We start from the raw sequence: 24,791 nt of genomic DNA, 5'->3' as shown, positions 1-24,791 counted from the left end.
GTACAGACATCCTATGTACCAGTGGACAATAGATCAATTACACGGTTAATAGAACTACTATATATATTGTTGTATCCACTATTGTAAAAAACTAGTGGTGTGGGTTTATCTGTTAGAGTCCAAACCATGTAATAGCTTTAGTTTATCTCTTAGCTATAATCTAGGTAATCTGTATCAACCAACTATCATTTCCGCCAAGGATAGTTGTGATTCTTTCTGATTTAATCAATAAAGAATAACCGTTGAAAATTACCTGTGACTCTATCTTATTTACTACAGAATACTAAACGTGTTTAACTGACTAGTTAATTAAGAAACGAATTGTATTCACCCCCCCCCCCCTCTACAATACTCCTGTTGTTATTAAGGGACCAACATTAATTTTTAGTAATAAAGATAATTTTAGTAATAACATCAACTGATAACAGTTATAATAATCGTTTTAATAATAATATTAAAATTAATGATAATTCAGTTGACCATATCTTTTAATCCGTTCATCGAAACCACACGATTTCTAAATGAAAAGTTATTAATTTTTTTCTTCAACTTTTCAATGACATGCATATCATATAACTTATCTCAGTAGCATATGTATCAAATTCGTGATTTATCATAAACTATTTAACGACGAAACTAAGCATACAAACATGCATAATCATATATACTCGAGCACTAGTCAGGGATACACTATTAATATATAAAAGATAAGATATGAATGCTCACGTATCAATATTGTGATTCAATATTGCAGGAAAGTACGTAGACGCAACGAAAATGATAAACGTTAGGTTGACCTCACGAGCAATACCCTCGATTAATACCCATAACCTTCATAGCCATAACCCATAATTTCCTTAGCTATATCCAATTTGAAAACTTATTTTGAAATCGTCTGAATATAACTCCGTCGTAGTATTTTATGTATACTAATAATATCTTGAAATAGTACTAAGTAAATATATATATATGTAATTCGATTGAGAGAGTTTAGAGAAATATATTTTCAAGTTTCTATGAAATAATGAAACCTATTGAATTCTATTTATAATAGATTTTTGAATTATTAAAGTGAATTATTAAAGTATGGATTATTAAAGTGAATTATTAAAGTATGAATTATTAAAGTGAATTATTAAAGTATGAATTATTAAAGTAAATTATTAAAGTATGAATTATTAAAGTTAAAGTAAAGTAAAAGTAAAGTAAAGGTAAAGTTAAAGTATAGTAAAAGTATAAAACTATGTACGTATAATACGCGTATAAAAATATATAATATTAATTTAAATCGTTATATATATTTAATAAAATAAAATATAAATATCGTTATCTTTATCATACTGGTTAAGTAATGAGTTGTCAAAAAGAATAGATTTCTTAAATCACAGTGGACCTCATAACATAGGCCCGTAATCATATCATAATGTATCTGATAATTCAATCATTTGATATTATCTCTTAATTCTGTCGATAAATATATCGAAACAAATATGTTCATGTAACGTATCATATATCTAATACTTTGTTAATGTTTTCAGTTAATATTATATATTATATATACATATCTATATACACATAATTGTTCGTGAATCGTCGAATACGGTCAAAGGGTAATTGATTACATGAATGTAGTTCCAAACTTTTTAAGATTCAACATTACAAATTATGCTTATCATGTCGAAAACATATAAAGGTTAAGTTTAAATTTGGTCGGAAATTTCCGGGTCGTCACAAAATAACCACATACGCTTAATCGGGTACGGTGGGCGGGATATTTATAAATACAAATTATTGTTCATTTGACCGGACACGGGGATGAATTAATAGTTAATGGACTCATTAAAACAGGGGTGGATTACATTCAAGGGTAATTGGTGTAATTATTAACAAAGTAGTAAAACCTTGGATTACACGCAGTTGATAACCTGGTGTATTCATTAAACAAAGTATTAAGACCTTATTACAGTTCGAATCCCCAATCAGTTGGAATATTTGACTTCGGGTATAAGGATAATTTGACGAAGACTCTCGCACTTTATAATTATGACTGATGGACTATTATGGACAAAACCATATGGACATATCGAATAATCCAGGGCAAAGGACAATTAACCCATGGTAATAAATTAAAATCAACACGTCAAACATCATGATTACTGAAGTTTAAATAAGCATAATTCTCTTAATTTATATCTCATCGCATTTTTATCGTCATTTTATTTATCGTACTTTAAATTATTGCACTTTTAATTATCGTACTTTTAATTATCGCATTTTTATTTATCGTTATTTACTTTACGCTTTAAATTAAGTTATTTTTATATTTAATATTTTACATTAGGCTTTAATTGTGACTTAAGACATAAAATCGACAAACCGGTCACTAAACGGTAAAAACTCCCCTTTTTATAATAATAATAATACTAATTATTTATATATATATTGATACAAATATAGTTTAAAATAAATATAGCGTTAAACTTGGCTAGCTCCCTGCGGAACGAACCGGACTTACTAAAAACTACACTACTCTACGATTAGGTACACTGCCTATAGTGTTGTAGCAAGGTTTAGGTATATCCACTCTATAAATAAATAAATAACTTGTGTAAAATTGTATCGTATTTAATAGTATTTCGCAATAAAAATATAACTATTTCGTATACACCTCGCATAACATCACGTACGGATGCATGATGCAACTATACAGATAGACTTGCAACCGTACAGATGCATGTTCAACCGTACGGATGCATGTGCAACCGTACGGGTGTAGATCAGAACTGTAGTGTTGTTTAATTTAGCTGTTTTCTAGCCGTTATGCTGTCCGCATGACTTATGATAATCAGGATGTAAATTCTGAAAATGCATAAGTGTTAGGTGGACTTTTAGTGACACTTTTGTTACTGATTTGCTGTACTGTGCTATTTTGTGCTAACGAAGAGAAAATAACTTGGTTTGCCTTATGTTCAGGTGATAAAGATAAGGAAGCCGCTCAGTGATAGATTATCTGAGCTAGTTGTTGGTATTCGGTGAATGGGTCTATCTCCGGATAGAGTATTAAGTAGCTGACACGCTACTTGTTCAGACTCTTTACTCTTATGTTTATATCCAGTATGATTACCATGTGTAGTTAGATATTGCCATGTTAGTTAGGACGATTGCATGACTGATTATCAGTGATCTTATGTGCGCACTGTTAGTTTGACACCAACCGAGGCGACAAGGTTGGGAACCCACCGAGGTGGCAAGGTAGGGTTGATGTGAGGTCGACCGTGGTAGCCTGGTCAGGTCATGATGTTACTGATTGTTCAGTATAGCATAGAAGGATGAATGTGTTGCGTCTCGACAATTATGCAGTGGAGTCAGTAAAGCGGACTATCGGTAGACTGTAGCCTGATCAGCTAAGTCTTGTGCTCGTACTAGCCGCCGATCCTCATAATGTCAGTTGTTGTTGTATGCTAGTTCAGGACGTTAGCATATATGTGACCCTTGCATGTTCAGTTGCTTATGCTTGCTCTGTTAGATAGTATCCATTCACTTAGCATTTGTGCTAATTCCCCCACATTTCCACCCCTTGCAGGTTTAGGTACTGCTGATTAGGACGGGTGTTGCGAACGGGTTGAAGATATATTTGACTATAAGCTGAACTCTAATGTTTTCTGATTTTGCAAGAAAAAATATCATGGTTGGTCCCTAATATTTGTACTAAAAATCAAGATGGGACCTAAACATTAAATCGATCATGGTTGGCCCCAAGATTTAAACATTGTACACGATTGGGACCAATGTCAACAACTCGCTAGTGGTGCCCAGTTAAGTCAGTCATGCATGAGGGGTGTTATTGTCTTTTTGTATATCATTCCTCTTTATCATCATCTACATCCATCCCAAAATCCACAAACCCTAAATTTTTTCATCTTCAAACTAGTTAATCGAGATCATATTAAAATCCACACACCCTTATTTGTTTAATCATCAGCCTTTTTCACTTATTTCAAATCAAAATCTTCCCATTATAAGTATCGATTTCAAACCTTTCATTTTTCACATGGATTAGCATTGCCAGATTAAATGCCCAGTATTCTCATCATAGACACGCAATCGTATCATATTTTTGCTTAATTTAACCCATTAGCCATTGATTTTTGGCCTTTCATTTCACTTTTCCCATTAACCAAGGTCAAAATCCATATCCATAAGTATAATATTCAAAAACCTTTCAAGATAGAGCCAAGATTTAATTTGAACAAAAAAGTGGCGATTGACCAAACCGCAACACTCTCAAATTGTTACCGTTTTGCAGATCATCATTGTTTGTCAACCCCATCGTTACATTTTGACAAGCTCCAACACTACAGCAAGATCCAACACCGAGGTGAAAAAAGTTGCCGGTGGTTCACAAATATCGTTATTGCCGGAACCAATCTTTAACCATATTGACGGAACCAACTAAATTGACGAGATCTACGTCAGTGATATCTATAGTTGGTGGTGACAAAATTTATCGCAGCGAAATAATTGATCGAATTTATGTATATGTTGCACCAATTTTTTATATTTTTTAATTGATGAAATTTGATAATCTTAAGATTTATTGATTTTAAAAAACCTTATTACTAGTGAGTGATGATTTTGTTGTGGTTATTACTTAAATTGATTTTCCATCATATAATATCAACTAATATATACTTCCAATAAACATAGATTTTTGCAACTCTACTATAGGGTAATATGCGGTATTACATGCTTCAACTGTACGCCCCTCATACTTGGTGCACGTCATTGACTTAATTGGGTATCACCAACGAGTTGTTAACTTCGGGACCAATCGTGTACAATGTTAAAATGCTGAGACCAACCATGACCAATTTAAAGTTTAGGTCCTATCTTGATTTTTGATACAAACGTTAAGGACCAACCATGATATTTTTTCATTTTGTAATGTTTTTAAGTAACACCATCATTTTGGAATATTGTAATAAATTTAACTATGGTTTGTAAACGTTAACCAGGATAATTCTAGTAATTAAATGTACTTCCGCTGTGATAAAAAAATATCAGGGTGTTACACAAAAGTAATTAAAAAGAGATCTATAAACTCACGATACAATATTTGGAAAATAAGTGCAGCGGTAGTGTAAAAATTACACGGTCGACTCCGGATTCACGAACCTAGATCAAGAATTTATATATCAAGATATATAACAACAAATAATAAAACAAGTTTATATAACATATATAATACTTTTACTTGTTTTTCATTAGAAATTAATTGTTAGTAGTTATATAATAAGTATATATATATATATATATATATATATATATATATATATATATATATATATATATATATATATATATATATATATATATATATATATTTCAGGTTCGTGTAGTTAGCTTCGGTTAAGTGTCTCTCATAGTGTATTTATCATCTATAGGTGTACTAGGCACCCTTGGATAGCTATTTGAGTCCTCTAACTAATCCAAATCGTCATATGTCCTGAATCAAGGTATAGGTTAGTCAAAATTATAAAATTGTCCAAAACAGTCCAAACAATCCAATAATCGTCATAGGAACAGACAATAGGGTATGATAAATAGCTAAACTCATTATTTTTCTAAGCTACTCTGGAATTTAGTTATTAACATATATATTAACATGGTTTAGGAAGGAAAATAGACCAGGTCTTAGTTAGCATAGTTTTTAAGTTAAATATATTAAGCATACAACGTTAATCTTAGTCAAAAGTTTCGATTCATAATTTCTTCGTTACCTCATATATTTTGGTCATACAAATTGCTGGAGACTCCTTAATATGTTGGGTTTTCAAAACATATTCGAAATGTTTTGGTTTCATAGTTGAAGTTAGGATTAGGCCCTCAACTTGTAACGGTGGACAGATTCAGAGGAATTCTAAACTGTAGTCACCAAATAAAAATAAAAAATACATTTTTCTTTGAGATAATTGGTGATTTTTGTACCGAAAATAAATATTATGTAATTGAACATTTTTCTAAAATACAAGCCTTTAAAACAAAGTCTAAGATAGCTTTTTAATTTTTATGTCAAAACAGATTTTAAGAACCGAAAGAGACTAAATGTTGTTGTTAAGTTTTAAGTGTCTTATACATGTATACAAGTTATTAATTCTTATAGTAATTTAGTATAATGTTATAATACATATATATATAAGTGTTTTTTCAGTCATGTTGGTAAGGTTAGCTTAATTTTCAAACAAGTTTGGTTTACACCAAAACAAGTTCTAGTTTTTACAAGTTTTATAAACTTAAAAAGATAGAAATAAAGTAGGAATTTAACAAGAGTTTTAAGAAGTGTTTTACCTTGATTTTGAAGCTAAATGATGAGGAAAATATTTAGTGATGATCTAGTATGAAGATAGAAGTATTTTGAGAGAGTAATTTGGAGTAAAGAATGAGAAAATGAAATGAAAAAATGGGGTGGTATATATGGACGAATTTTAAGTTCATAATGGAGTCATATGTTGCCAAAATTGTTAGTAAACTTGTGAGTTTTTGCCTCATGACTCAATAACAAGACAAAAGATGCTAGGATACAAAAATGGGGCTGCTAAGGAGTGTATTTTCCAATAGTTATACATCTAGAAGCTTGCATATAATACGCGTATAAATACCGCATAAATACGAGTATAGTATTTGATGAAAACGAATCGAAATACGAATGTTGCTATTTTTAATAAATATAAGTATGTTAAAGTATGTATTCATAGCTTTCAAGAGTGTATTTATACATTCATATTACATTATATATAAATACATTTTAATATGGGTTTAACTACGTCGATAAATATTATATATATATATATATATATATATATATATATATATATATATATATATATATATATATATATATAGTCTGAAAACCTATAATTTTGTAATATGAAAACGTAGGTGTAATACTTTGTTAATATACTTCATGAGATACTTAATTATTGTATTTTCAAGTTAGTTATATATATATATATATATATATATATATATATATATATATATATAATAATAATAATACACGAAATAACGTTCGTGAATCATCGGAATGTTCGAAAGGGGTGAATGACTTCATAAAACCTTTCAAAAATTTTGAGACTCATAATAACAAGTTTTCTTATCACGTCGAAAACATTATATCACGTAAATATAAGGTTTAAATTAAGTCGAAAATTTTCGGGTTATCACATATATCATCGATGTCACTGGAACTCGCTTGAAAGGTAACAGAAAGAACTTATTGATTTAAATCTTAATTATATTATATTATATTATACTATATACTAAAAGTCACCCGAATTTTTGTCGTTTAAGTTTATATACTAAAAGTCACCCGAATTTTTGTCGTTTAAGTTGTTTTGGATTGTCGTTTTGAGTTTGCATTCACACTACATTCGGTCCCTCAACTTCGAATCAATTTACACAACGGCCCCTCAAGTTTATACTTTTTCAGGGGTAGAAAGTATAAATATACTCCCTCCGTCCCTAAATTATTGTCCAGTATTCTATTTTGGGATGTCCCAAATTAATTGTCTACTTCCATAAATAGAAAGGAAAGGAGATATTTCATTGGTGGATATGGAGAGAGAAGATATTTCATTGGTGGAGAAATAAAGTTAGTGGGATTTCCTAAAACTGTGTGTTTTTTGTCTGGGGACAATTAATCTGGGACGGAGGGAGTATAATTTTATTAAAATAAAAGAAACTAATTCCACCCGAATTTATAACGGACCCTATCTTCTCGCTCGGTGCGAGTTAAATTTTTTCGAGACCACCGTTCAACTCGAAAAATCTGACGAACCCAACGGGACTAACTATACGCGAAATGAACACTTCTCAAAAACGCTAAACACCTCGGGCTATCTTCAATACATATACATACACTTTTTTTTTTTTTTTTTTGAAAAGCAAAAATATTATTATTATTATATGGAATATTACAATACAAGTCCCTATATGCTTTTATACAATGCTATAAACGAAACGGATCAGCTGAGAAAATATGGAATAATTATCTGGACTTATGATCGGGGGAGACGTAGACTAGATAACACTACGAGGGACGAACTTGCGTAAAAGAACAACAAGCGGGGAAGGAGGGGACAACCGTGCCGATCAAGCGACTACAAAGTTGACACACAACCAACCCATTTAATCTAACCCACATAGGCTATATAGAATAACGAAACCATCCCGATTTGAATTAAGTTATGTTAACCGACGCCTATGCGGTTTGAAGGAGGTGACACGTAAAATGACGGGTTGAGTAGCCATTGATGCCAATCGATAGGTGTTTTCTTCCGTGAACGATTTGAGATCCAGCTAAAGCTTTGAGATTGGATCTCGGAGATTATCACAGCGGGGTTCCATATTTTTCCGGAAAAAATCTTTAAGTTCCTATGTTTCCAAATAATGTAGCACGCAATCCATTTAGCAGCTTGCCATATTGAAGAACCAATGGAATTATGTGATATGCCTTGATCCGAGATGATGGCATCATTGATGTTAGAGATACTTATGTTGTTTTGATTCCACCAATCGAGAAATTGTATCCATATTGAAGATACTTTTTGACAATTTAACAACGCGTGATCAATGGTTTCAATTTGGTGCTCACATAAGGGACATAAGATGGTGTGAAGGTCAATTCCTTTTTTATCGAGTTCGCTTCTAACCGGGATTTTTTGTTGAACGGCCCTCCATGAGAAAATGAATATCTTTTGTGGAACGAGTTTGTTTTGAGGTAGTGAAAGGTTTCTAGAGTTTGTGCCGTATTTAAGCTTATTGATCAGATTTGACAGTGCTGCTGAAGTGTAGATGCCGGATGTGTCAAGGGAACATTTCCATGAGTCGGGGCGATCTGAAATAATAACAGATGTTATTAGGTTGTTGAGCTCCGTGAGATAATCCTTTGCACGACCACTAGGAGGGCGGGACCAATCCCAATTACCGATCGAGGTAGAGTTAACGTTGATTATTCTATCAGCAACAGTTGCTTCTTTGCGGGATTCCAACATGAATAGTCTATGAAATGTATCTTTTAAGCACTCAGATCCGATCCATATATCATGCCAGAAGCTTATTGATGTGCCATTTCCTATGCGCTTTGAAATCGAGGATGTGAAGGTTGTGCCTATATTGTCAGCAACTTTTCCAGCTTTAATAATCTCTTTCCAAATGGTGCGACCTGAAATGTTCCTGCATAAAAAGTTAGTATCCAACCCTCCCCCCGGCCCATAAATGCTTTTGATTATTTTTACCCATAATGCATTATCTTCGTTTTTAAAACGCCACCACCATTTACAAAGTAATGATATGTTTTTAGCAAAGAGGGACCCCACGTTTAAACCCCCACAATCGTATGGCAAAATTATTTGGTCCCATTTGATCCAATTAATTTTATTATCGTTTGAAGATCCTCCCCAGAAGAATTTTCGTCTTTTAGATTCAAGTACCTTAAGGATAGCGGATGGTGCATGAAATAAGGAGAAGTAGTATAATGGGATACTACTAAGAATTGATTTGATGGTCGTAAGTCGACCTCCGAAAGAAATAGATTTAGCAGCCCAATCTGAAAGCCTTTTGTCGAATTTCTCAACGATCGGCTGCCACGAGGAGGCGTGAGATGTGGGTACACCAATAGGAAGTCCAAGATAGGAGAACGGGGTATGACCCGCAGAGCAGTTCATGTAGCAAGCCATTTGTTCGGTTTCGGTCGTAGATGTACCTATACCGTAAAGTTTGCTTTTACGGAAGTTAACTTTGAGGCCTGAAATATTTTCAAAACATTTTAGTAGTTTGGAGATATATTTGGCGTTTCTTTTATTCCATTCGCCGAAGAAGATTGTATCATCAGCATATTGGAGGTGTGTAATATTGAGATTGTCATGTCCGATCTTTAATCCTTGCAAATGACCATTGGCTAATGCTCTTTTGACAAGTATGTTAAGACCTTCAGCAACAATGATGAACAGGAATGGCGAAATGGGGTCACCTTGTCGAATTCCCCTTTCAGGGGAAAATTCTTTGGTGGGAGAGCCATTGATTAGTACAGAAATAGATGATGACCAAAGGCATGCCCGAATGAAACCAATCCATTTTGGACCAAAACCCATGAAGTGCATGGTTTTAAATAGAAAGTCCCACTCAATGCAGTCAAATGCCTTTTCGAAGTCAACTTTAAAGATTAAACCTTTTTGTTTTTTACGTTTTAATTCATCAATTATTTCGTTTGCAATTAGGACACTATCTAGGATATTTCGACCTTTGAGGAAAGCTGTTTGTTCACTACCAATGATTTTATGAATGACCATGGCAAGGCGATTGGAGAGTATTTTGGTGAGAATTTTATAGTAGCTACCTATTAGACAGATTGGGCGATATTCATTTAATCCGATTGGGTTGGGTTTTTTCGGGACTAATGTGAAAAAAGATGCATTACATCCTTTGGAGATTTCTGAGTTTTCCCAGAACCAATCTAGAGATTTAATGAGGTCGGTTTTAATCAGTTCCCAATGTTTTTTAAAGAATCTCATGTTGAAACCGTCCGGCCCAGGAGCTTTAGAGCTATCGCAATTACATATGGCTTCCCATATTTCTTTTTCGTTAAATTTAGCTTCTAGGAGTTGATTGTCCAAGGAAGAAATGTATTCAAGATGTGAAACATGATCGAAAGGGCATTCGTCACGTAAGTGTTTGGATCGGAAGATGTTGTTAAAATAGGAATATGCTTCTTGTTTTATTAGATTAGGATCTTCAGTCCATGTACCATTAATTGAAAGCCCGTGGATGTTGTTTTTACTTGTTCTTCTTTTGATATAGTTATGAAAGTATTTCGAATTTTCATCACCCTCAAGCGCCCATTTGATTCTAGATTTTTGTTTAAGCATGTTTGTTTTCTTTTTTTCTTTGACGATGTGATGCATTTTTTCATCGATCCATTTTTGTTTTTCAGTTTCGGATAAAGGTCTAGTTTCGGCGGTTTGTTCCCAATTATTACATTCAGTAAGATGATCACGTATTTGGGAGTCTAAGTTATCAAGTTGATTACTATGTTTTTTAAGTTCTAATTTAACGTTTTTTAGTTTGTTACGGAAAATGCAGTCAGGCCTATTCCCACTAATTGGGATCAACCAAGCCTTTTCTATGATGGTGTCGGCATCTTTTAAATCTAGCCATGTGTCAAAGACACGTATTGGCTTAGGGCCAGAATCGAGGAGGTTATTTCTTAGGATAATGGGACAGTGGTCAGAAAGGTCCCGATCAAGAGTTTTGGAGGATGTGTTGGGCCAGATAGTGAAGATGCCATCGGAAATGAGGAATCGGTCAAGTTTACTAAACTTCATTGTTTTTTCACAAATCCTTGTGAACCTTTTACCGCCTAAAGGAAGATCAATTAATCCAGAGTTATTTATAAAGTTATTAAAATTATCTGCCCAATTTTGATTATACTCTGTGTTCATGCGTTCTGTTTTGTTTCTTACTTCGTTGAAGTCACCAAAAACAATGTGTGGGATATTAAGGGAGTTAGTAAGGGATGAGAGTTCGCTCCAAAGTCTAAGTTTTTTTGAATGGGAATGGGGGCCATAAACATTAATGAAGGCAATTTCAGAGTCATGACCCGCCCACGTGCCACAAATTGCAAGAAAGAATTCACCCTCAATAGCATAGTTGAACGAAAAGATATTAGTATCCCAAATAGTTAGGATACCTCCGGAAGCACCATCCGAATCCTTTTGGACGAATTTAAAATCAGAATTACCCCAGAAAGATTCAATGGTGTTGTCACGTGTTTGGCCGCATTTGGTTTCCTGGAGGCCTAGAATTGATGGTTTTTCTTTATAGCAAATACGTTTAAGCCAGCTTATTTTACCCGTTTGTCCAATACCCCGAATATTAAGAGAAATCGTACACATGAGAAAAAACTTACAGAATCGATGTGACGGAGGTGGATTCATGGGTTGTTGCGACGAATCCCGATGCTTTTCCCGAATTCGAACGTATCCAAGCTTTTGCTAGAGGTAGAACCTGTCTTTTTAGTCTTTTTTTTATGTACCATGTCCATATGAGATCCCTTCGAGAAGTAGGATGTGCTACCACCACCGTTAGACGAGGACTTACAACGTTTAGCCAGTTGAGAGATTCTAAGCTTTTGGCCACTTCTAGCTAGATGTTTGATGTAAAGCATATTGGATCTAGGTCTTTTAAAATCTGGGTTTTGAGAGGTGTTTTTTGACTTAATGATAGGTTTGGCGATGGTGCTAGAAATTTTTCTCTTTTTAGAAATTTCTTTACCCGTATAGAGTAAAGGTTCGAGGTTGAAAGGATCGGAATTTGTTTGTTGTGTAGCGTTAGGGGCAGGCATAAAATTTAATGGAGAGTTGGATTGAGGGTTTAAAGGGGTAGTACAGGGGGTGTCGTTTGTGGTATGGTGAGGGAGGGTTTCGGGAACAGAATCTGCATGTTCTTGTGTCACTATTGGTGAGCATAAATCATTTGTTAGAATGTGTTGAGGTGAGCTGTCCATATTAGATTTACCCGAGATGTGGCTAGGTGTAACAGGGGTATCATTTACATGATTCGATGGGCCGTTAATAACAGTGTTGGGCTGCGGGATTGCAAGGGTATCCTCTCTTGGTGGGTTTGGGGGGGTATTGGTGGTAATGGGCTGCGTGATTACAGTGGACTCCAAAGGGATGGTTTTTGGTTTTGGTTGATATGAGGTGGTATTATATGGCCTTGCTGTATTAAAATCAGGAATAGGAGGTGGTTCAATTGGATCAGTTTCATTCGATGGGCTAGTTTCTTTTGTAGAGCTAGTATTATTTAAAACAGTTTCGGGATTGGAAGGATTATGGGTGTGAGGGTTTGTGGTGTCAAAGTGGTTGATGGGTTTCGATATGCTAGGAGATTGGAGAGATTGGTTATCGGCATTATTATTAAAGGGACGAGTATCCATTCGTTTAGAGGAATTAGAGGAGGTTTGGTGAGGAGGCGTGGGATCGTGGTTGTTGTTACGGGTGGTCTTTTCAGCGTTTCCTTCAACTCGATTTTCACAATCCAAGTGGGACTCTTCGTCAGAAATGTGATCGTCCGAAAGAATTTCATCATCCCAATTCGACGAATTATCGATATCACCATAAGTGTTAAACATAGAAAAGTTTTGAACTTCAATGATGTAAGCCTTAGATTGATTGACGTCACCGGGGTTGATAATAACTTGGCCGTTTATCGGTGAGAAATTGTTTGTTTTGATAATTACCGAGCCATGCGATAAATCTTGGTTGTTCTTATTGGTTATAGAGCAATTAAACGTTTCAATTACCTCGCCCCAATTTTTTGCTATGTCAATGAATGTGGATTCTAACCAACAAGTAATAGGTACCCCGAATATGTTAACATAAACAAGTCTACCAGAGGTTTTGTAAATTTCGGGATCCCATGGGTTTATATCTTCAAGCCATTTCCATAATGGGTGTTCCGAATTGTTAATCAAGTCTAGGGCCGGGTTGGGTTCCTCAAATATAAGCATTAGATCATGCCCGCCCAGGTATTTGATAGTAAACCCACCAAGGTTTTCACTTTCACATATTTCATTAAAATATTCAAGGAATTCAAGATCTTTAACTTTGGCAATAACCGCTTGACCAAGTATTTGGATAAGATCATCATTAGAATTTACCTTAATCGAGGGGATGCCGTAGTTTGTAGCCTGCTTGTTTAGGACCACTTCTTTGAAATTCCTTTCGTCTACAGGTGAGTTAAATGCAACCTTAACATTGTTCCTAGAACCCGATTTTGCATTGTTAGGCTGTGGAGCTTGTTTCTTTCCTTCGGGATCACGGGCCTTGTATACTTTGAGTAAATTGTCACCCGCAACAATGAGACTTAGTCTCCTCGCAAGAGAATCTTTGTGGTAATCTGGAACGTCTAAGAATCTAACAAAACCAAACTTCCTTCCGTTTTTTAAGGTCTTCCTGGGGATGTAAACCTCGTGGATATTGCCATATTTTTTGAAAACATCCCATAAGTCCGTTGAACACCAGTGTTCGGGAAAGTTGTGGAAGAGGTATGAAGTGATTCTAGACTTGTCGATCGGTTTTGGCAATTGATTTGTTTTAGAATTATTCGCATCTGGAAAAGGCTTGCCATAACGATTGATAAGGTTGGTGGCTGATTCCCGTATTTTGAAGTTGTTGTATAATTGATTGTAGGATGAGTTTAACCTTGTCGAGTGATGATTGAGACCAGATTTGGATCGGACAAGGTGGGTTGGATTCTGCTGGTTATTGTAATTAGGGTTAGGGTTTTTTGAAGGTGAGTTTTGCTTATTATGATCAATTTTAACCCAAATACCCTGATTGATAGGCTGATATCGGATATGCTTGTTATCAGCAAAGAAAGATTGTTTCGACTGGGATTGGTTGTTCGAGGCTGTTGGTGTAAAAGGGGATGTCGGTATGTTTGACATGATAAAAGAGTATTTCGATTTAAATCAAAAGATAAACAGAGAAGGTGCTATTAATAAGGTTCCTGAACAAACCAAAGAGAAAGCAAAAAAATCTAACAACAGAAATAGAAACGCATGTCACAGTAATGGTGGATCTGAATCTAAAAACAAGCCGATTACTAAGGAGGAAAAGATTAATCAGAATTCAATAAGAGAACCGTTCTAATAATCAAGAAATGCAAGATCGATTTTTTTTTTTTTTTTAATCAAAGGCACACTTTGGATCTTCATCTAGAGGTTTCGAATTTCAGATCTAACCTGAGAGTTGTTGCGGTCTTAAGATCTTCATCTAGAACCTTGTGATAAATTAAACCTTAACATGTACTTCGTAATTCGGGTACTAGCAGATTCCACGAAAAATGATAGATCTAGAAGAGGATGGTGAAGGATGGTGATAGATCTCCGTTTTTCGTCTTATTCTCTCAAACATGAAATTGAATTAATAATTTTTACTATACATACACTTATAATAAATAACTCAAACTACCTACATCATATCGATGGTTATGTTTCCATTTTTTACACAATCCTCCTGACGTTAAAAATGCATATGCCATTAGGTACACTAGGTACTAATGACGTGTATCCAAAAACACCCGTACCAAAACATTTTTATTTCTGTAAATACATAACGCTACGTTAACTATGATTATGTAACCCGAAAGGCACCGCGGCATCGCGCGGGCCACTTTTCTAATTTTATCTATTACTTAAATCTAGTTATTTTATTTATACAAAAAAAAAAAAAAAAAGTTGTGTGGCCAACTCGTATTTGACACGAAAATTTCTTCTTTTAAATTTAATACTTCCACATTACAGTCAGATTTTTCTCTCTATTTTAAAATGTAAAATTTTTTTATTCACGTCACAGTAAAAAAGTGTTAAGTAGCGTATGGTCTTATTATTAGCTTTCTATGGACATATATTTTAGCTTTGGATTCCTTTCAATTGAAGTATTAATTTGGATTCTAGAAAGTTAGTTCATTTTCTTTGCAAGATTATGAGGATTTTGTGAAAAGAAAAATCTCTAAAGACTCTAAAAGGATGGAACTTGTAAATGGACTCGTATAGGGTCGGGGACGGGGGAGAGAGGAGTTTTTTGACCAATTTGCTTGGAATCTCAATCACCGAGTAGCGCCACCGGTGAAGAAGTTGGAATCGAGTCGACCTTTATGTTCAAGGCTAAGATGAATGGTGGTGTCAATGGCAACATAGGTCTTTGAGTGTTTGTATATTTGTTGTGATTTTATTTGTAAGTCGCTTGCAAGCTTCGTTCCTTTTTTCTACTTATTAGGTGTTGGTTTAGGTTGTTGGCGAGGCCCGAATTTAGTTAGCGGCAAGTCGTTTTTTTTTGTAGGGTCTTGTTTATGCTTTTGAGTCTCGTGCATGGTTTTATTTTGTATCTTTGTTTTTTCTCATCTCTTTTCGAGATAACGATTTCTTATATATAGTTTTCAATTTTTTTTTTTTAAATAAAAATAAATGTGTAGGTAAAAGAAACGATATTAGAATATGTTACCTATAATGCTGGCACCTACATGTGCAGTATCATATCCCCTAAATCTCGGGATACTCTGTATTTTTTTATGATTTGACAAGCATATGTGCACATGAAAATATATGCACTCTATGTAGCTATGTGTACTAAATTTATCTTTATGGATGTGTTTAGATCAAACTAAGCTGGAGTTTATAGATGAGCTAGAGTTTATGGGCTAGAGCTGGAGCTGAAACTTATTTTTAAAGCTGGTAACTGGAGTTTATTATTTTTTATAAGTGTTTGCTAAAGTAGCTGGAGCTTATTTTTCAGTTCATAAGCTCTACTTTTTTTCATAAGCTACTAGAAATAGTTTATTTTTCTAGAGCTTATGATTTTCATAAGCTCTACTTTTTATGTCTACCAAACAAAGTTTATTACTTGGAGCTTATTAATATCATAAGCTCAAGCTCCCATAAGCTCTCATAAGCTCCCATAAACTCTTACGCCAAACACACCATATATACAGTTTACATTTTTATTTTATTTACAGTTGAAACTTGTTATGAACAAATATAAAGAGGCCCGTTTATTCAGAATTTAATTTGACTTTACAATATAACATTTAATAGGTCGGATCCTAAGCGAATATGGGCATGGATATCAATGATGTGAAAAAAATCAGTGGATCATATATGAATTACAACTTATCATCAACGAATATAAAAGGGGGATTGACCTTCATAGCGTGAGATGTCCCCTTTGTAACGGTGATCTTGAATCGGTGGATCATGCCTTAGTTCTTTGTGATCATGTTTCGAAAATATGGGATCGTGTTTATAAATGGTGGGGCTTTGGGGCACCAACCTCCCTTTCTCTCGCAAATCTGATAAGTGACAATGGCCCCAACACATTGTCGAGTAATGGTCGTGTTATATGGCAAGCTCTAAAATGGGTGTGTTTGTATCTTATATGGCATAATCGGAATGCATTGGTATTTCGTGGTAAGTCTTGGAACTCTCCAATGGCGCTAAACGAGATACAAATTAAATCTTTCAAATGGATCGCTACGAGGATAAAAAAGCAAAAGTTCGAGTGGTTATCGTGGATCTCAACGTCATATATTTATCTGAACGGCTAATGGATTCTGTATTTAGATAGCTTGTGTTTTTTCGTGTTCGTGTATTGTATTGGTTGCTATCTTTGCAACCAACTGTTGTCTTTATTTTTGCTCCTGTTTGTTTTGGGTGGGTTTTGCACCCTTGTTGTAACTCTCGTGTTGTTTAATGCTAGTTGCCTTTCAAAAAAAAAAATCATGAACGAATATATCTATTTATCACCCGGAATATATATATATATATATATATATATATATATATATACACACACACATAGTTACTAAAATTTATGAGTATACATTTACATATCCTTATACGTATACACTATAAACTATTTAAATGTTGTCGAAATATAGATTGTGAAGATACAACTATATGTGAATATGATTAAATTCATGTATTTGCATATCTAATGTTATTTGAGTTTTTGTTTCTTTTTATTATCGGCATCTAGTAAATCAAAATACATATATTAATTTTAATCAACTATAAACTATAATAACAATCAAAAGTAGTTCAAAGCATTGTAACTAATTAAGAATCTTAGAGATTATACGTAAGTACATATATATTTACTTACATTTGTAATATATTTTGCTCAATTAACGAAAACTGTTATAGTTCTTGTGAAATAACGTTATATTTATATTTGTTAAAAATATTTTAATGATTTCATTTCATCATACGAATATCTTAAAAAAATGTATAACAAATATTCATTAACTCATTTCATCTAGCATATATAGATATGGTCTGAATGGATTAAATATTTATATGAACATAAATATAAATTTAAAAAAATTAAATGGGTGTAAATATATGTATATAATGAATCGATTCATAGCTGATCTATTACAATCCTTAGTATCCTAGCTATTTATTTTATTATAATTTTAAATTATTACAATTATAATTGTAATTATAATTATATTATATTATATTATATTATATTATATTATATTATATTATATTATATTATATTATATTATATTATATTATATTACTATATTAGTAATTATTTGTTGCAATAGTACATAGTAAAATACTACTACCTCCGTCACATATTAATAGTCCACTATTTCATTTTGGGATGTCTCAAATTAATAGTCCACTTCCATAAATAGAAAAGAATAAGAAGCTTAAGTTCTATTATGCCCTTAATGTATGTGGATAGAATTAAAGGAGAAATAAAAGCTAAGGGTAAAACTGAAAAGTAAACAGAAAGTACAGTACTTTTATGACATTTTTTTAAACTGTGTATTTTTTGTTTGTAGATTATTAATATAGGACTGAAGGAGTAATAATTCATCATCACTCAACATCATATGATGCTATCTTTATCACATTTTTTTTTTACTTTATAACAATTTTTTTTATACTTTAAAAACTACTATTTTTTATATTTTATTATAACAGCCTTCGAGTGTACTTTACAATCGGGCCTCTCTGAATCTTGAACTTTTTTTTGAAAGATAATAATAATTATATTAATAAAAAACTAGCAAAATGCTACGAGATACAAAATAGGTGAGTGATATGTACACAATCTCAAATTTTTTATACACAACCAAATCAATTTTTTAGACTATTTTACCCTTTCTAAAAATGTGTTATATGGAGTAAGTTTAAGTAAGTAAGAAAGGGTAAAATGGTTTAAAATATTGATTTGATTGTGTATGAAAAATTTGAGGATGTGTACATATCACTTCCTACAAAATAGGTTACATATCACACGAGTATTGCCGTACCATCTAAATTGAATCTTGAACTTGAATAATACTAGTCAAAATTAACTCCCACCTTTCAGGTTTCTGTTGCTACTATTTTTAATTAGGGTTTTAACCCCATGGATTCAGATCTCCATCATCACCACCAACACAAACCAAATACCAACCCCGGGTTGACCCGATACCGATCCGCCCCGAGTTCTTATTTCTCTAATTTGATCAATAGCGGAATCTACGGTGACGATGATTATACTGATTCCTTTAGGGTTTCAACTGCTAATCAAATTCTCAAACAATTTGAATACAAATTCATTGATTCAGTCAAACAGGAACAACAAGTAATTCATACAGAACCACAACAACAACAGCAACCACAACAGATTATATATCAAAATCAATTTCAGTCTCAAACTAATCATAATATTAATATTAATAATCATAATAATAATAATCAGCAGCAGCAGCAGCAACAGTCTGTATCTACTACATGTAGCTCAACAATTAACGATTCGGTAACGCCGTCTATCAATTTACCGTCAAATCTTCTCCGGCAAAGTAGCTCGCCGGCCGGTTTTTTTGATCAACTTGAAATTGACAATGGTACTTTATACATATATATACATATGTATATATATTTATGGATTAATATTATATGTATATGAATATTAAATATTATTGGTATAATATAATCAGGTTTTTATATTTTATATATTTTTTGGTTTATTGATACAGAAATCAACAGTTGATTTTTGTATATGTAAACACTAAAATAATAAATATATGAGTTTGTGAAAAAAAGTTAATGAATTAAATAGGAAGGATTTATGGATAAGAAGCTGAAAGTTGTTAATATATCTGAGTATGTTGTGCATGTAATTTATTTAGAAGAAAGTGTATGGTATTGTACTTGATTTTGAATGTTTATCTATGCAAGTGGAGTTTATAATTATAATATTTAATTATGACTTGTATGCAATTTGTGCTTAATTAGACCCAACTTGTTGCTTGTTTGATCTTGATACAAGAACTTTATTAGAGATTTAATTTGAATTTTTTTTGTAGGTTATTCCATGATGAGATCGATCGATGATTATAGAACTGGTAGGGGTAACGCTCAAAATACGTTGCTTGCATCAAACAAGAGATTGAAAAATGAAACAGGATTTTCGACTGGTTCACTTTCATCTTCTGGTGTGTTGCCTTGTATCCCTGAAAACGAGAGCAAAGTTATGGAAACGAAAAGTGCTAGTAATGATGGAGGTTTTGGTTCAAATACTTGGGATGATTCGGATATCTTAACCGATAGTTTCTTGAATGAATTTGCCGAAAGTGATCAAAATAAGCTATCGAGTCTAAATTCATCTGATGATCAGCAGAATGTGATAGGGAGAATTCGTCCTCCCGCAACGCTTATGCATCATACGAGTTTGCCTGCAAGTAGTGCTGAGTTGGATAAACTTTTGCAATTTCAAGATTCTGTGCCTTTAAGGAGCAGGGCAAAAAGAGGTTGTGCTACTCACCCAAGAAGTATTGCTGAAAGGGTAAATATTCTGACAAATTACTCAAATTTTACTGTTGTTACCCTCCACCTTTTGGTTGTGTCAGTAAATTTGATTAAAAAAAGCATTTTGATTTTGAAATTTGCAGGTAAGACGGACCCGAATAAGTGAAAGAATGAGGAGGCTACAAAATCTTGTCCCGAATATGGACAAGGTAAGTTTGATGGCATATCTAATCTTTTAACGTTACTATTAGAGGTAGCAGATGGGCGTGGTTAACAATCGAATGGGATTAACGCGAGTAGTTATCTTTCTCGGTTGAAATGGGTTGCGTTGACCCTAAAACATGTCGTGGTATTTTTAACAATCAAATATTAATAAATAAATACTTATTTGTATAAAGTGACTTAAAAGATTGTATACACCAAACCACATTTTGGAAGCCTTTCAACCCATTTGAACACCAGCTTTTTACATAACTAAATTCTTTTGCGTATCCCATTTGATCGTTTATAAATATATTAATCTGAATCAGGTCATTCCTAAGTTAATGGGTCAAAATTGCCACCTGTAAATTCAGTAGTTCATATAACTGTATGTCCGTAACTAAAGTCCTGTCATTGTTACTTGCAGCAAACAAACACAGCAGACATGTTGGATTTGGCCGTTGATTATATCAAAGAACTTCAGAAAGAAGCTGAGGTATGCCATTACGAAGAATCAAGCCTCTAACTCTATAAATTTTCTTTCATACATATTCATTACTAATATCCTGTTGATGTTGCAACATTTCAGACACTTTCAGACCATCATGCAAAATGTACATGTCCACAAAAACAAAATTTATAATACATGTTCAAGCAAGCACATATAAGCAGGCTTCTGTAAATTACATTTGAAGGTGAAAATAGTCACGGGCGGAAGGTGAACTTGGTAAAGCTTGAAATTTTTTTTGTCAATTATATTAAGCTTGAATTTTAGAATAAAATATTATGCGCCTGTGTTGGTGTATATAGATGGAAATATAAAGACTCCATTGTTGTTGTATGATGTATGTTGTGACTGTAGCTTATTGTATAGTAATACTCAATTATGTTAAGCTTGTTCATTACTCCGTATATCATAATCCCCTTCTCTCCTAGTTCCGGTTTATTCATATTTGGATAGATTTGTGTCAAAGATAACTTGTTCATGAATCAAGCGACTAGGTTTGTTCTTGTAATTTGTGTGATTATGTTAATTACTATAATTTGTACTTTGCAGGTGTTTTGTAAATCTAAAATGTCTTGTGAAAAGAAAATTGTAATTGTATATTATATTATGGGCAGAATGTGGACATATTTGATATGCGTGTAAAGGTTTCTACTAGTTTTGTCCTGTGGTTCAGGAACATATTTGGTTAATCTAGACCATGCCTCGTTGTCTCTGATTAGACTGAACCCGTGTAGTCAAATGGTACACTTTTTGAATGATGTGTCAATATTACGAAGTGAACGTAAATAAAGGAGTGTCAAAGTTTAGTGTTATATTTGAGTTTGAATGATTTTTGGGTTGTGATAAAAATTTGATTGAAAGTTTGGTGGGAAAAAAATGAATGAATAATATATATAATTATGTGTTGGCCCCTGATTGGCTGAAAAAATGTCACGCCTCTTTTCTTCGTCACCCCTTTAACGTCTCGGGTGATGCCTCATTAGAGGCGTCATTGCTTTGCCACCTTTGAGGCCACATAAGTGACGACTTTTTGGGTTACGCCCTTTAATACCAGTCTTATTAGAACACTTTTTATATTTCATTTTTTTCACTGGACTTCTCTACTTGACGTTAGTACATAATGATAAACTCATTTCACTCCTTTCATTAACCCTTGCTATTTACTAAATAATAGGGAGTAAGCACAAATATACTCATAATCATTAATATTTACAAGTTATAAAACGCTGTACAAAGAAAAAAAAAATAATAAAGGAATTGGATTTCACACCTCACGCCAAACTCACGTCACCCATTACACATATTTTTTCACGGTTGATTTTGACCAAACTGTATCTATCTTGGCCAAAAGTTTGGCTCAGGTCAAACTTTCAAAGTTTAGCGTAGATTTTTTTTTTAAATACTAACTTTTTTAAAGAGACTTGAAAAAAATGGAAATTTTATCAAAATCATTTCAAAAATGGTAAAACCGAAGTTCTAAAGTTCGGTTTTGCCAAATCCGAAGTTTGGAACTTGGGAATTTTTTTTTTTTCACAAAAAAAAAAAAAAGAGCAAAACCGAAGTTTGAAACTTCGGTTTTGCTTTTTTTTTTTTTTTTTTTTTTTGACCCTATACCTAAATAACTAAAGCAAGGTATTGTACTATATATAAAAACGGTAGATAGATATTGAATAGATGAAATGCAAAGTATTACCGTGTTGTAGTTATTATCTTAACTATTAAAATGTTAAAAATTTAAAAATGCATGAAGAATTAGAAGGAAGCTAGATGAAGCAAATGACCACTGTCAAAATTTATCTCGAGAATAAGTATTATCAATTTATGATTCTATTGGTTGATATTGACGGTTGACATAATGAAAAGTTCGAATGAATTTTGTAACTTAAACCGGATATGGGAACGTCTGTACTTAAATCGGGATGAGGAGTAAACATTAAATTTAATTGGTTTTTCTCATTGGAAAATCAAACTTAATATTTTGTATCTCATCGTAGATTTTGTATTTAATTCAAAATTAAATAATTAAAATATATATAAACATATTTTTTTATTAATATATATAAATATATATTAAAAATAAATATATATTATGAAAGCTCGTTTAGACTCGCGAGCTTATACGAGCTCGACATATGAAGCTCGAGCTCGTTTATAAAACGAGCTCTACCTTAAGCTTGAACTCGGGCTCTACCTAAATCAATGTTATCCTATTATTATCATCCCCATTAGTTATATGGGCATAGGGTTTTACAAAAAAAAAAAAAAAACGAAGTTTGAAACTTCGGTTTTGCTTTTTTTTTTTTTTGTAAGAAAAAAGAAAAAAAAAACAAAACCGAAGTTCCAAACTTCGGTTTTACCATTTTTGTAAAAAAAAAAAAAAAAAAACGATTTTTCCATTTTCGCAACAAGGTTCAAAAAATTTACTATTTTAAAAAAAAAAATCAAGAGAATGGTCTAATGAAAAGGAAGAAATTTACATATTGGTAAATCATAGAATTTTTGATTTCTTAATATTTACAGTTCTTTTTCTTATTTAGTGGTGCTATCAGATCAAGGACGGATCCAGCCCTAAGTGGGGTTCCTTGACTCCCATCAATTTCACTCGAGTAATACGAATTTAAGAGGGAAATTGGTCAGCTAGAATTATTAGTAACAATCGAACAAAATGGTTTGAGTCCGTTGCATATATAGGTCGAAAATGAATGTCAATAACTCCTTAATATGCACCTACTACTACCAAATGATATTACACCATTAGGAGTATCCCTTAGCCTCTTTCCAAATCGTGCTGTTTACCTACACAATAGCTAGCCAGTTAAATTGATGGTTTCAGAGGTTGTAAGTTTATAACTATGCTGCATTGTTTGCCGGAAAATATATGCTCTGTCGTGTTTGGTAATTCACCTCACGGGGCTCAGAATACGACTGTCTACCTTCGAGTCAAATTCTACATCGAACAAGCTTCCTACAATGACTGACAATTTAATACTATACGATTTGGATAGCACAACCAGCCAATCTGATATTTCAGATTCCTCAACTAAAAAAAGCATCATTCTCCCATACTGTATTTACATAAATCGAAAAATCACAATGTCATTATGCATCAACAGAAGCCATCATTTCTCAAAAACTCTGACCTGATACTTAAATTACCACCTTGAATAACCGCAACTCCTCTCAAAGAGAAATTCAAAAATCAACAATTACCTAATGTAGTTCGGACAAAGTCAAAGGAGTCAAGGTCCAGCTCTGTAAGTAGAAATGGAACACATTCAAACTCAACCTAAGATGTGGCGTACCAACTGCACATAGAAGTTGGGTTTAAACAATTAGACTAAATAGTTTTCAGATTTTGGTATTTACTAGTTACTACTATATTTAGCACCTATTAAACAAATACAAAGTAGTTTTAAGCTTAGGATAAAAAATCAATAATCCTTTTGAATTTAGGTTCTATACTTCTATTCAACATTCTTGCTTTTTTGAAGGATTTTATATAAATGCATTAGCCTTCGAACTCATATTTATATTTTTTTTTTAATTATATATTTATAAAATTAGGAATCGATGATTATTTAATAACTATAAACACTATGTCCAAATTCTTCCCTGCCATTCAAAATACTCAAAATTAAAGACAATACACAGCTCTAAATTTAACTACCCGTTCACAAATGAATTAAATTGGATCAAAAGCAGATAAAATGA

At 33.0% G+C, this 24,791-nt stretch overlaps 1 protein-coding gene across 1 annotated transcript; it reads left to right on the top strand.

Moving 5' to 3' along the window:
* Window positions 1-18,907: 18,907 nt before the first annotated feature.
* Window positions 18,908-21,484, top strand: LOC139852616 (transcription factor bHLH130-like). Its single transcript, XM_071841927.1, has 5 exons — window positions 18,908-19,467; window positions 19,930-20,408; window positions 20,515-20,580; window positions 21,000-21,068; window positions 21,162-21,484. The coding sequence occupies exons 1-5, from the start codon at window positions 18,987-18,989 to the stop codon at window positions 21,213-21,215; spliced, it is 1,149 nt and encodes a 382-aa protein (XP_071698028.1). The 5' UTR covers window positions 18,908-18,986; the 3' UTR covers window positions 21,216-21,484.
* The last annotated feature ends 3,307 nt before the right edge of the window (window positions 21,485-24,791 follow it).

The sequence above is a fragment of the Rutidosis leptorrhynchoides genome, chromosome 6 (assembly GCF_046630445.1).
Source record: "Rutidosis leptorrhynchoides isolate AG116_Rl617_1_P2 chromosome 6, CSIRO_AGI_Rlap_v1, whole genome shotgun sequence".
Classification (NCBI taxonomy): domain Eukaryota; kingdom Viridiplantae; phylum Streptophyta; class Magnoliopsida; order Asterales; family Asteraceae; genus Rutidosis; species Rutidosis leptorrhynchoides.
The sequence above is the reverse complement of the archived record's forward strand: the minus strand, read 5'-3'. Positions and strand labels throughout refer to the sequence as shown.